This window comes from Mastacembelus armatus, chromosome 23 (assembly GCF_900324485.2).
Source record: "Mastacembelus armatus chromosome 23, fMasArm1.2, whole genome shotgun sequence".
Taxonomy (NCBI): Eukaryota; Metazoa; Chordata; class Actinopteri; order Synbranchiformes; family Mastacembelidae; genus Mastacembelus; species Mastacembelus armatus.
The window spans coordinates 13,201,898-13,215,666 of NC_046655.1; the positions used below are offsets into that span (position 1 = coordinate 13,201,898).

At 42.1% G+C, this 13,769-nt stretch overlaps 2 protein-coding genes across 2 annotated transcripts in view; both read right to left on the reverse strand.

Moving 5' to 3' along the window:
• The window catches only part of LOC113141862 (liprin-beta-1-like), a 68,420-nt gene extending 67,287 nt beyond the window's left edge, over positions 1-1,133 (reverse strand). The window contains exons 1-2 of the mRNA XM_026326465.2: positions 1,056-1,133; positions 637-714 (exon numbers count right to left, since the gene is read on the reverse strand). The gene's annotated coding sequence lies outside the window, so the exon portion shown is untranslated. The remainder of the gene's footprint in view (positions 1-636; positions 715-1,055) is intronic.
• A 1,644-nt stretch (positions 1,134-2,777) lies between these two features.
• Positions 2,778-13,438, reverse strand: cry1a (cryptochrome circadian regulator 1a). Its single transcript, XM_026326640.2, has 14 exons — positions 12,522-13,438; positions 8,171-8,279; positions 7,904-8,046; positions 7,550-7,734; positions 7,343-7,431; positions 6,865-7,005; positions 6,055-6,366; positions 5,687-5,838; positions 5,080-5,282; positions 4,480-4,596; positions 4,270-4,368; positions 4,025-4,090; positions 3,811-3,915; positions 2,778-3,592 (listed from the first exon to the last, which is right to left on the reverse strand). The coding sequence occupies exons 1-13, from the start codon at positions 12,677-12,679 to the stop codon at positions 3,815-3,817; spliced, it is 1,875 nt and encodes a 624-aa protein (XP_026182425.1). The 5' UTR covers positions 12,680-13,438; the 3' UTR covers positions 2,778-3,592; positions 3,811-3,814.
• Positions 13,439-13,769: the final 331 nt, after the last annotated feature.

Consider the following 13,769-nt stretch of genomic DNA (forward strand, 5'->3'; position numbering starts at 1 on the left):
TAAAAAGCTTCCCCCTCGGAAACTAACAAATAGAGAGATACAGTCAGTGTTTGAACTCAACACTACTGGTCTGCCATCAAACTGAAAAAAAAAAAACACACGGAGCAAAGCAAGAGAACAAAATATAAATAACTTTTTGGACAGGCTGTCATCCTGATAGAACGAAGTAGAAGCTGAACTAGAATATAGCAGTAATTCCCCATATTGTTAAAACAAAACAGTGACTCAGGCTTTTTAGTCTGAATGAGGCCGTAATATTTCTTCTCTTGGGCGCACAGTGACCTCATCTGGTCAGAACTGGGCAGTACAGTTATAAACTAAATACAATTCCCACTGGATTATTAAGGACATGAATTGTCCATGGTGATTAATACTGTACATATATAGATCAGAGCCAAAGACTGTTTCCAATATTGCAATGAATTACTAACATAACAATAACAATAATAACTTAAACAAGTGAAATTATATTTTATATTTACAGTCATTGTACAGTCACTGACCATTGTATCCTAATTGTCTTTGCTGTGTATCTCTCACTACTTCTTTACTGAACAAATACACAGTATCTAAACATGCTAATATTATAACACACACATAAAAAGACAGAGAAAACTAAAATGCCTTTGTACTCACCTGTACAACACAGTCAAGTTAAACTTTGTTTGCAGACACCAGGAGTAGATTCGCAGCTCACATCATATTCGGTGTGTCCTAACAAAACAAAATAAGTGTCTATACAACTAGAGTCATGAGGTTTTAATGCCCTGAATTTAAAACTTGTGTTGACTTCATCAGTGCTGTGCTTAACATCTGCCTCACCTAATTACCCCATCATCATTATTGGTAAGCAGGGATCTGGTAAGTAACTCCACACATCTAATCAGAGAATATAATCTGTAATAACTACCAGAGATGTTCACAAGTCCCTTTTAGTCCAAGTCTCAGGTCACATGGTTTCAATGCACAATGCTTGCTGCCTGCTGCAGCCTGCACAGCTCTACAAAGTTAGTAACAAGCTAACACTGAGCCAAACCGAGCGTCGATTAACTTACCTGTCCAGGTGCGTTTTGAGTTGCCTGGTAAAATTAGATGTGGTCGATCCAGCGTCTTTTCTTTTCGTACCACACACCTTATATGTTGCCGTTCGTTTGTTTAAGCTTTGTATACAGTCATAATAACCACATGTGATAACAAACTGGACCGCACTTGCTCGGACACTTGCCATATTCACGACACTAAATCAATTTACTGCAGTTTACAGTCACCTGCGGCAAGGTGCGCCATGAAGGGGTTGTGCTCACCACCAATAGGGGGCAGCGATGCGCCTCTGCTGCTCATTTACACAGAAGTTGACGTTAATGCGCAAAAATAAAAGTAAATGAACATAAACATTGTTCATGAGTCACAAATAAAAAGTAGAAGCAGAAAATGTAAAGACTCAAGTAAAGAACAAGGATTTCACAAACACATTGTTCCTCCACACACACAAGCTGCAGGAGAAGAAGGTAGTGATGGATTTTAATGTGGAGATTAAATCCAGAAGTTGAAAAGCAAATACAGATGTTGACTGTTCTGACTATGAACACTGGGTCATTATTAGTGTGACGTGGAAAGTGTGTGGTTACAGCTCCACTCAAACACTGATGCACTTTATTATTTTAGAGTAAGTGGATATAAAACACCAAAGTCTTATGAAGCACTGAAATTTAAATGTATTTGCAATTTATTTAAAAATAAAAGAAAATTCAGTTTCATGTTCACGTTAAAGGATTTAAACAAACAGGTTCATGTGAGAAAGTGAAGTCAAGATGACACTGCCTGACTGCATTACCCATAACACCCCAGTATTCAATTAGAGTCATATAAATCTGTATGGTTCAGTCTATGCCTTTTATATGATTATAGATTCTGTTATTGGATGTTAGGTTTGATATTTAGTTTAGTTGGACAGAGCAGGGTTTAGTCCCCAGATAGACCCCTGGACATAAGGTCCAGTATAAATGCGCATCCCCCTCAGGAGCTGAGTCCCCTAAAAGTCTGATCCTAGCATCGCCCCTGCTGCTTCTGGGGGCTGGTCGGCCATAAATGGTCCTGTAGGCGGCACTGGTTGTCCAACAGCGCCTCCCCGCTGGCTGCAGGCGGTCACATGTCTCCCATGTGCTTCTCCTCTTCTGCGCTTTGACTCCACCCAGCGGCTCCACCTGTTATGAAAGCAGAGGAGCGGGCGGGACGAGCAGAGCACAGACTGTCCTGCACCGTATTTAGAAACTGGCCTGTTATGACTGATGTGCGCTCTGGGCTCCTGGACGCTGTTGCTGAGGCGAATTACTGTTACAAGCTGCAGCCCAGGCAGCAGAGGCCACTCTCAGCCCTGTTGACAGGCTGAGGGTTTGTGCTTGTTACTAACATTTCATGAGCTAAATGCAAGAAATTTTACAAAATCACCAAATATTGTCTACTACATGACAGCTCTGTGAAAATTGAGAAACTGTGTCAGTTGTTCCCCGTCTGTCTGAATTTATCTGGTGGGAAATAAAACATTTTATCTTGATTTTTGTTCAGTGTTAAAAATCTGCTTTTATTCTCAGTAAGTTCCACAAACACAGTCCTATACATGTCTTTGTCTAAACCTACTAACAGGTTATTAGTTCTACTCACATCCAATCAAATCTCACGTGTTTCGTTTTATTGTGAATTCAGGTTTATGTCATTGAAACTCTTCTCCAGTTTCTACAGCAATGGGACCGTCTGAGACAAAGAACGGATTGAAACCATTTGCATGTTTAACTCAGTTTTAATCATAAAGCACAATGACAAGGATCAATAAGCAAGTGAAGCAGTTCTTTCCAGTGGTATGTTTATTAGGGTTTATACGGGGGTGGGGGGCACTATGATATGAAGACTGTATTCCTGCCACCTTTCCTCAAATATCACTGACAAGGGAAATAATCTGATAGTTGACGTCACACTGGTATTACAGTGGTGAGGAGTAAAACAAGCCGGAGTGTACTGAGATGGACAAAGGAAATGGTCAAACACGTGTGTTGGTAGATACATCGGAGAAAATGAATGAGAGGACAGGCAGCTCGTTTAGCAGAGATACATGATTTCTCACCGTTGTTTGGGAATGGATGGTCTGTAAATGCTTTTATTTTCATTGAAAATTTCCAAAAAGAAAGATCCATCCACAACAATTTCTCATATCAAAAATATATCAATGGGTCTATGGCTACACAAAGAGAGAAAACACACATACAATATCCAAATATGTACAAGTTGTATGTGAGCAGAAATTAGCAAATTCATTATATACACAAGGACTTCTGTCCCGGCAATATGAACCCAGAGATTAGCACAGTGCAACACCCAGTGGTGTCAGTACTGGCCGGGCCATGCAGTCCACATGATAACATACAGTCCAAATAGATGAGAAACTTTTACTGGTGAATGTGTTTAATGATAAAATCATCTGTTCTTCCTGAAGGTGTGTTCATGCAACATTGTGGTCTGTAACAAAAATGTAAGTCTTAGCCTCCACTTCCTGTTGGCTGTGTGCACGTCACAGCTATCAGCACATCTGCAGACGCTCCTGTACAGGGGGAAAAGACACAGACATGCTGGTAATGTAAAACTGATCAGTTTCAGCCATTAACTCTTCAGTCCTGATAGACAGAATTATGATTCATATATATTGATGTGATATTCTGGAAAAATACTTTCAGTGAACTGCAGCTTAGTTATATTTTAACCTTATTTAACATTAAAACCTGAAGAGGTTCATAATGTTTGGTTAAGTTTCTAACCAACCTTCCTAGTGGCTGCTCTGTCTCTGCATTTTTGAGCATTTTCCATTTCCAGAGTCCTCACTGGGCCGCTTGCCACTAGTCTGAGTGGTGGAGTGGTGTTCAGGCCCTGAAAAAAAAAACACATATAAAGTGTCACTATGGAGGACAGTGCCTGACGTTGTCATATAAACACAGACGATTCTTAAGCCAAACGAAAGGAATCATTCAGTAATCACCTTTCTGACCAATCTGCTGGGCGCCCTGAGGGTAACACATCATACTGGAGCTGGTGCCTGCATAACCTGGAACAACAGACCAAATTAGTATCAGCACAGATGTTATCGGTCCACAAGAATATCGTAAAGGTGACAAATACAGTGGAAGAAAGAAGAAAATGAAGTTTAAGGTAGTGGGACAAATGCAAAATGTGCTGAGACGAGTTGGATGATTAATTAAATGTGTAGTAGCTGCCGGTGCCCACCCTGCTGGTGTGTGCTGATATTGGTTTGTGGACCCCCCGGCAGGTACATCATAACACCAGTCTGCCAGTCTCCCTGGGAGTGAACCGGCATCTGATATCCTAAAAAAATAAAAAGTAAATAACTATCTCTTCACCACAAACATACAGTAACTTGAGAGCCAGCAGGTACAGAGGAAACTGTGATAAACCGAGACGTCTTGTGTCACTTACCAGATGCAGCTGCAGCGTCGTGTGAAGCCTCAACAGAGAATCCCATCACATCCGGGGGCGTCTCATTGTTGCCATTACCATTATCACCGGAGTTGGATGGAACTGTTGCCAAAAGGCCTAAAGACACAGAACAGCTTATCAAAATACAGCAGCATTAGCAGCAAGTGTAAGTTTAACATGCATCATTATCTAACTCCGCTCAATTTACAGACTCCCTTTTATAAAGCAGTTTTAGTGTTGATCTTCCTTTAATAGCTCACTTTTCTACTTTACATTTAAATATATTGTGCCTGCTTTAATTGTTTTGATGCGTTTGTTGTTTTTCACCCCTATGTATTTCTAAAAACTGTTCTTTTTTTTCCTGCCACTTTTATCTCCATTTAATAAAAGACCAAAGCGTTTGCTTTTCCTACAAATGGTCCTATTTCACTCAGATCCCTTAAAACCCCCTTGATCCGTTTAGTATTATTAAAGTTTCAGTGCTGCACCACCTGTACGGCTTATTAGAGAAGCTATTCCTCCAGGTGACCGTGTCTATCTGGTGTTTCTGCTCCATATTAATATTAAAGACATTAGGAAGAAATTAGACCAGTATCTTACCGAGGCCTCTGTAACAGGAGAGCTGCTGGTAGATCTGCTTCATCCGCTCGATGTTGAGGCGGCTGGCCTCTGCGTGGTGCACCATGGGTTTGGGGTAATGCACACCAATAATACATTTGGCTGCCTTCTGCACACTCTCTGGGGCGTTCCAAGGGTCATAAATATACTTGGCTGGAAACCCCCTCAGAATTGGCAGGTAGCGCCTGAGGGAAGAGACGAAGAAGTTTAGGAAATCATCATCACCTGTGGTGGAATTAGCCAGCTGTGATTTTTTTGACATGTCAGTGTCATTCACCTACAGTTTGATGGGAAATGTTTCACAACAGATTTTTATTTTTTGCTAAGATAATCAGATAGATATCATAATAGTAATAATAGTAGATATCATAGGGTCACTTCATCAGAACATCTTTCAAAGTTCTTCAGACTTTTCCCATTAAAAAACTAAACACTGGAAAAAGACTTTAACTCAAACATTGTGCAAGATTTATTGCCTTCGCAGAAAAATACTGTTAATAATAATATCCATCAGTCATTTTGAGGTAATTTCCAGTGTCAATATAATTGCACTGCAGTTTGAACAAGGACCAAACACTGTTCTAGTTACCGTATGTAATCTCCGTTGGGGTCTGTGCGTCGGCCAAAACCCACAGGGCAGTAGCAGTGGAAGAACTGCTGAAAGAAAGAGCTGCAGGAGAGCCACATCCAGCTGCCTGCGTTAACACTCCAGTCTGCATCCAGCAGCAGCTCCTCAAACACCTGGACAAACACACACACACACACACACACACAAGATGTGTGAGAAACACACAATAATTTGTCAATCTATTATTATTAATATTTTGATGAATGGTTTAAGTCATTTCTAAAGCAGAAACACTCCCTACATCCACTTCATTAAAATAAGCAGCAGTGGAATTATCTTCTGGGAGCAGACGATGCCATAAAAAGACCTGGATCTTTTAATCCATCTACCTTCATGCCCTCCTCCCAGCTGATCCACAGATCTCCCCGGGTCAGGAAACAGGCCACGGCGTGCCTGGCCAGGTGGTGGATCCAGCCCTCCTGCCTCAGCTGCGTCATAATGGCGTCGATCCAGGGGAAACCGGTCCGGCCCTCCGCCCACTTGGCCAGTGCCTCAGGGTTGCGGTCCCAGGGGATCTGAACGCAGATAGGGTTACTCTCCATCTTGTCGAAGCAGGGGTTGTTGGTGGCTGCTGTGTAGAAGAACTCGCGCCACAGCAGCTGACCGTAGAGCGAGAGGGGGGGGGAGCTGTTCTTCTTCACCTGATAGAGTTGGAGAAAGATGGTTAAACTCCTGACTAAATCCAAATGAAAACACTTTTATTAATGTATTTAAATAAAAGGCTGAACTTGGCTCTTTAGGTAGATGTGTTTGTATTAAAGCCTTTGACACATCTGCTGACATTAATTTGTAACCAGCAGACAACCCCCTCCTGTGGAAGGCACTTAATCAATCTGTCACTAGACTTTTATCTTGAAAGTTTCTACTAATCCAAAGAGGATAAACATGAAATATTTCCATTGCTGCAAAGATCTCCCATATTTGTCCAGGGATTTTTCCATTCTAACAGATTCTGATCCTGTTTACTTTTCACATGCTCACCTAGTTCTGTCAAGCTCATGGACGAAGAGAAAATGTTTTACTGTGGAAGTTTCCATTTTTCAGACGGTGTTTATGTCACATTCTGGCCAAAACAGTAGCTGAGTGCTAAATCATACCAGAACCATTCTTTCTACGCCCAGAGCTCTCCAGGGACTTACCTTCCTGTAGAGGTCGGTGAGTTTGAAGTAGAAGAGGCGGCAGGAGAGGCAGCCAAAGCGCAGGTATGGGCTGAGGCCTGTCGGGCTGGCAAGCAGCGAGTTGGCGTTCATTCTGGGACGCTCGAAGTTGGCCACCCACGCCTGAGCCAAATAGTCAGATATGATAAAGCATGGTAGATGGTGTCAGACCATTTCACAAGGCTTCTATCATTCTCTCTTCTATCATATGGGGACGTCTGCAACTAAAAACCTTCCCTTAATAAACATTATCTACATCATCCATAGTTTTCAGTGGACTGTCAGACTTCAAATCAGATCAGGGGAAGAGGAGTGTGGAAAAAAATCTGCTGCAGGTTCTCACTTACTCATGACACATGAATAGCAAGACTTGTCAAAAAGAACGCAGACTGTATTTCTTTAATATTAAAGAACAGCAGGTTCATCTGAAATGTTTTAAGAGCGTTTGACTTTGACTGACCTTCCTCTCCAAGTGTCTCTCAAGTCGTGTGAGGGCTTCAGTCTCTCCCCCCGGCCACACCGCTGAGGACAGGCCCTCTGTATCAAAACCTGCATGAACCGCATCAAAAGCAAACATTAGGGTCCAGTCAGTAATTCTTCATTTTACTGTACAGGCTTAATGATTATGTTTCTCTGAACCTAATAGTTTTTGTCTGCTGTCACTCACCCAGTTCTTCCAGGGAGGGGACCCCAAACTTGTCATCATGGTCTTCAGACACCGGTGTAGTGCACTTTCCCATGATCTCAGCTGTGATGGTCTCTGCAGGCACCTCCACCGCATCCATACGACTAATGAGGGTCTGGAACCGCTTGTAGGTGAGAGGAGACTGACCCCCATTCAAGTCTATGATCCTGCAGGCAGGAAACGAGAAATAAAAAGAGTTAAGTACCTGAGAGTCACATGGAAAAAGTTCTGTTTTCAAGTTTCAGTTTTCACAAATGTATAATAAAATGAGATAAGGAAAGATCCAGAGCAACTTATCCTGCTAGGGAATAAAAACTTTCAGCTGCGTGAACTCACTTGTCCAGGTCATAGAGTGTGTGGGAGATGCGAACTGTCACCTCCACTCCAGCCTCAGAGGCCAGTTTCTTAATAGCTGCATCTCGCTCTTTCCCGAAGGGCTCAGAGTCATATTCATATGACAGATGAGTGATCCTCCATTCCTAGAGCACAGGGATTAAAAATAAAATAAAGTCAGCTACAGAGCAGAATACCTAGGGTTTGAACACTATGTGTGATCTCCCTCCCTCCCTCCCTGCTGGTGGTTAAATCAAACGAACATGTCACCTTGAACAGTCTGGGAAAGACATCAGTGGGTTGGCCTCGTATCACAAACAGACGGGAGTTGAGCTTACGGAGGCTGGAGTCCAAGTCCTCAAGACTCTGCAGTAAGAACCTGGAGAACAACCGGAATAAAGAACATGATAAAAAATATGGACATTAACAGAAATAGACCTTAAAAACATGTTACAAAGTCATTGACTGTCTTGACTTTAAAGCTGGAAAAAAGGACTTAATGCCACTTTTAAGTGCGACAGTTAAATGGTGGGAGTTCATCTTCTGAATATTAATGGGGATGTTTGTTTCATGTTGCACTGAGCTTGGCGAGAAAACAAAGTAAATCCAGTTAAAGGCAGCACTTTAAATTCAGACGGCTCTTTGATTTGCAAATTTATGCAGTGATGCAGCAAACAAACACAATATTACTGCGTTCACAACATAATGCTGACAAAGCTTACAACCTTTTTTTTTTTTTGAGTAAGAGGCAGGCACAGAAATAGGTCATTTGCATAGATCTGCATGTATATTTGTTCATTTCTACTCACTCTTATTCACTAACAATTAGCCAAAATAATTGTCAGATTTCTTTAATAATCATCAGTTACAACAGTGTGTCTAAGCTTTTTAATCCAACTGGACTCTTTGTAATTTAAAGCCTGTGTTTAATTAAAGTGTGTGAGAACATTTAGGTTGATATTTTGCTTTAAAGCATCAAATGTCCTGTTATGCAAATTCTGAATAACATCTTTTGACCTGAGGTTGTTACTGCCTGTCACATTATTTCTACTGTGTTTAAGGCCTGAAAGCAGCAACAACAAAAAGTGGGGGAAAAGTGTTTCTCCAGGGCGCCATTTTCCTCCTTTGTAATTCTGACAACATAATTTAACCTCCACTTTGCGTGAATAAACAATTGGGACCAAGTTACTGTACTGAGGCGATGGAAAATACATATAATAGAATTCAGTTCTCTACCAGATGAGCATGATTTTTCGAGCTGCTTTGGTTCTCGTCCCTCCTGACAGAAATACAGTGATACATGATTCATTTAAACAAGACAGACCCTGAATTCATCCCTAAGGCTGAATCATGCAGACAGTGGGTGAGTTTACCTGCACCCACTGGAGTTTAATCATCACCGAATGTGGCGTCAGTGGACAAAACCAAACATGTTGACCCAACAGAAAAGAAGAGAATATCTGTCTTTCATTATTATTTCCCTATCTTAACATGGACAGTGTGTTATGTCCTAAAAATAAGAAATACCAGCTGTAAACATCAGGGCACACACACACACAGGTCCACACATGGAGCGGCAGTAATACGGTGCTTCCCGTGCTGTTGCTATAGATACCAGAGTTCGTAGGTGGAAGCTTCCTGTATCATCCAGGTAAAATCTGCAGCAGTGATATGAAAGTCAGCCGGGTGCTTTGAGTGCACTGTAGAAACAGAGCTGAACAAAGCAGACCTGCAATGCATGTGCATAAGTCTGATAACTACCTAAAGCATTCAAATGAATAGCAGAGGGAAGCAGCTCTGTTGGTTTAGGTCTGTGTGTTGTGTTTGCTCAGAAAGACTGCTGATGATGGAAAGTTTACCACTAACACACTGACCTACTTATACCACACATGGCGACGACACAAAAAGGCAAAGTTATTATGACTATTTCATCTGGCATTAACTCTCCTCATTCACTGGAGATCATCTCCAGGAGCTTAAGGACAGGCCTGCTCACTGCCCACGCCTACACATGATTAAAAGCTACGAGGGAGCAAGTGCTCATTACAGAAGCTGCAGGCCATAAAGCCTTTCAGAGGCTTCAGCACAACTGCTAACTTCGCATGTTTTGCTTTGTTTATTCTTACACAATAACTGCAACAGAGAGATAAAAAAAAAATCTGACACTTACAGAGCAACAGAAGGTCCCTACAGTCTGAGTAATAACCATGTTATTAGAAAACATTAGATTCATTTTCCCGCGATAGTCTCTTTAAAACGTAGACCTTAATCCCTTTCACTCCACCTGTTCGTGGAACTGAGGGCGTTTCTGTTATATACATGTGCATAAAGTGAAATGAAGGGGATGAATCAGGGCACACTGAGTGATCTCTGTGTGAGCGCTGCGTCACCCCAGACTGCTGTTGCATAACTATGGAAGCATAACATGGATGCTCCATAACAGGCACGCCTTTCGCTGCTGCCGCCGCTGCCCTACTCTTCCACTGATGACACGGGACCAGAGCGCACAGCGGGAGAGGAAACAAAAGCATCGAGCGAGGCACCTACTACACTGAGAAAGGAGCAGTTATTTGACTGACTGTGCAGGCTACAGCACACGTCTCTGGGACTGTACTGGATAAACATCCGCCACAAACAAACAGATGCCAAATGTTTGTTCTGATTGTGAAAATGTTCCATGTAACAATGAAGGCGAACACTGACTGTTAGCTGTGGGTTTGCAGGGTGAAGGTTAGAAAGGAGGGCAAAGCTTAACAACCTTAACGGTCCTCACTCTTATCTCTGCCACTCACGCTTCATACACTCCTTTGTGTCAGCAGACTGAAACGGCCTCACACACACACTCGCTAACAGCCTGTCATGTAAGATGTCAGTATTATGTGACGAACGTGGAAATGTGGTGAAGGAAATGTGGTCAAATATGAAATTCATCCCAGACTTGCCTTCAGAATAGAAATGATCCCCATGTGAAATGCAGTGTGTGATTTGATTTGCAGCTTCCTATCTCCTGTCCACAAAGTCTGGACTTAAACTGAAAACCTTGACGCTTGTTAATTGATTATTTCCAGCTCAGGTTCCTGTGGGAGCAGATTTAAGTCTCTGTACTAAAACATTTTCATCTTTCAGTATTGCCATTAATACGAGTTGCTAAGGGAAGGTCTGTAATGACCTGAATGATTTATAATGTAACTTGCACTGTCACAGTCCAGGAGCCCAGTGTGGGTCAGTGGTCTGTTCTGTAATGAGCTGCGAGACCCCTGAGGTGAAAGACTTGTAAGGACCATGTGTCATTAGAAACCATCCACAGACACCAGGTAGACATGACACCATCAGCGTGTAGACTGCACAGCTTTCTGAATAATTACAGTCCAGCGGGGAAACAAGGATCAACACAGCAAAGTGCTGTTTACCAGTCTGAGATCTAACCCACTTTCTGAGGAGAAACCACCCATTGTTTACTTTGCCTGACTTAATTACGTGCCTGATGCTGTGACTGATGTTCCTTCTCCTCTTGATGTTTAGTTTTGCGGTGATTGCAGGGTAAAGAGTACGCTCTGACGTGCTACTGGATCTAAAGATGTAACGGAGGCGGGCGCAGCAGTTGGATTAGGAGTGTTCATCGTACACAATATCACTGATCTTATAACGTGTTGTGGTGTCAATACCAACATCATATCTAATCACAACTGGCATATATCAGCAGTACTAAATCAGATATTCTCAGATTACAGTTTGGTGATTTTCTTTAGTTGAATGGTACGAATTACTGCACTTCTCTCAACAGATAAAGTTCATTTCTAACTTTCGTCATTTGTTCCAAACACAAAGTGCAAGATTTTCTTTCTGTGACATAGAAAACAAAACTTACAGAAACAGTATCTGAAGAATGCACCTGCACTGTAACAAAGGCGAGCCCAAACCTGTTTGGCCTCTATATTTAACATTGAAGTCAGTTTTGGATTGGACTGTTTTCTAATTGGGACCACTAGTAATGAACGAGTGTTTCTAGATATAAGGCACCAACTTAGAAAATCTTCTGAATTTAATAGAAAAAAAAGCTTATCTGACACAATTACTCTAGAAATTGTCATCAAGCAGCTCTGTGCATTTCTAACTTAGATGTTAAATGAATAAAGAAATTATCTGTAAATACTGATGAATGCCAACACTTTTTAAATTTACTACAAGGCTGCATTTACTAATTATTTTAATTATGAATGATTTTCTTTTCATTTGGCCCATTAAATGGTAAAAAACAGTGAAAATGATCATTATGTCCTAAAGTCTAACCAGAGATGCTCTTTTTGCTTTTACATATGAACCAAACAATTTGCATATCTTCAGATTTCAGAAGCAAAACAAACGTCTGAGGGTTTTTTTTTTTTTAAGCATGGCTGAACTTAAATATCACTGCTGTAGGTCTGAGGGACATGCACCTGTTTTCTCTCCTCCAAAAAGACTCTAAAAGTTGTTTTTAAGGATTAATTTAACAAACATATGGATAGTTATACTGCACATGTATCCTGCATCTTGTACGGGAATATAATTGTGGACCTGACGAGCCTGGAGTCTGCATGGTTTGCAGGTGTGTGTTTGCACGTGGTTGGGTGCTCGGACTCACCTCCACCTGTTGATCCCAACGTTGGACGATCCTGCGAACCAGGGGTCAAGGATGTAGACGCAGCGGACGGTATCCGCTCCCAGCAGAGATTCCTTGAGCGACGGGTTGTCGTGGAGCCGCAAGCCCTTCCTGAACCAGTGGATCGTATTAATGACCATTACTCAAGTGGACGCGTCCTTCTTGCTTTTTAAATGGTATCAGGTCTCGTGCAGTCACTGCGCTTTTTTTTGGTTATATCCAAAGAAAACACCAGCAAGAGTCCAGTATTTTTGAAGAACAAGTCCTTGTGTGTTATTTCAGTCCAACTCTTTTTTTTAAAATTAGCCTTGCTCTAACAGAACCTTTTCCATAATGTCGAAGAATTTAGAAACCGATGGCTGCTGAACCATTTGGGCACAGGACGCGCGCTCTGCGTCAGTGTGGACACGAGATCGACGGACTTTAGGACCCGGTTCGCTGACGCGCAGTAGCCTGGCGTGTTGTATAACTTGTTTTTCTGAATGGTGAATAATGCGTGTAAAAATATACATGTACTAAAAAGTGAGGCTGCACTTCACAGACACCGTTTAATGAACAGCGGAGAAGTTAATTGGCCTGTAATTTGACGCAGCTGGTGGCTCAAGCGACCACAAGACACCGTGGCAAGACCCGGTGCTCCCCGCCGCGGGTACGGAGGAAAGCTGGTTATGTAAATACAAATTATGACTGCGACCGAGTCCGGTTCGTCGTCCTAACGCCACCTGGACGGACACTTAGCTGATGTATCGTCTCGGTTCCGTTTCACCGGTCCCCGTCACTTGGCGAGCTGGTGTTTTGGGCTGGCAAACGTTATGTCGGGAAATTTTCCTTCACGTCAACGAAGAGCTGCTCAACGTCCTCACCGCACCTACACCCGCGGACACGCCCACCGCAGACGCGCGCACACAGCCGAGGTCTCTGATTGGTCCAAACGGCTGCGTGCGTTTCCCAGCGTGGTCACGTTTCTGCAGCGTGTTTTCTCTGCCCTAAATATGGAGAGAGAGTAGTATTGAAATATGAGTGAACTATTAGCTTCTGTAGTGTTGTTATTACACGGACATGAACATTATTTGGTTTTTGTTTTTTTTTTTTACTAAAAGCGTAAAAAAAAAAAAAATTAAAAAAGGAGCAGCTGATAATTAAATGTGCACATGTTGTTTAAGTTGAAGTGTAAAGGTTTAAAACACATCCAAACAAACAAAAAGACACGTTCATGTCAGCCTGTAGAGC

What these genes read in the sequence shown, in the direction of transcription:
- cry1a (XM_026326640.2), bottom strand. Translation starts at nt 12,679, where the DNA reads ATGGTCATTAATACGATCCACTGGTTCAGGAAGGGCTTGCGGCTCCAC. An exon ending in CCCCTCCCTGGAAGAACTGG is followed by an intron (nt 7,432 to 7,549) that starts GTGAGTGACAGC and finishes CGGTTCATGCAG; the next exon opens with GTTTTGATACAGAGGGCCTG. An exon ending in GCTGGGAGGAGGGCATGAAG is followed by an intron (nt 5,839 to 6,054) that starts GTAGATGGATTA and finishes GTGTTTGTCCAG; the next exon opens with GTGTTTGAGGAGCTGCTGCT.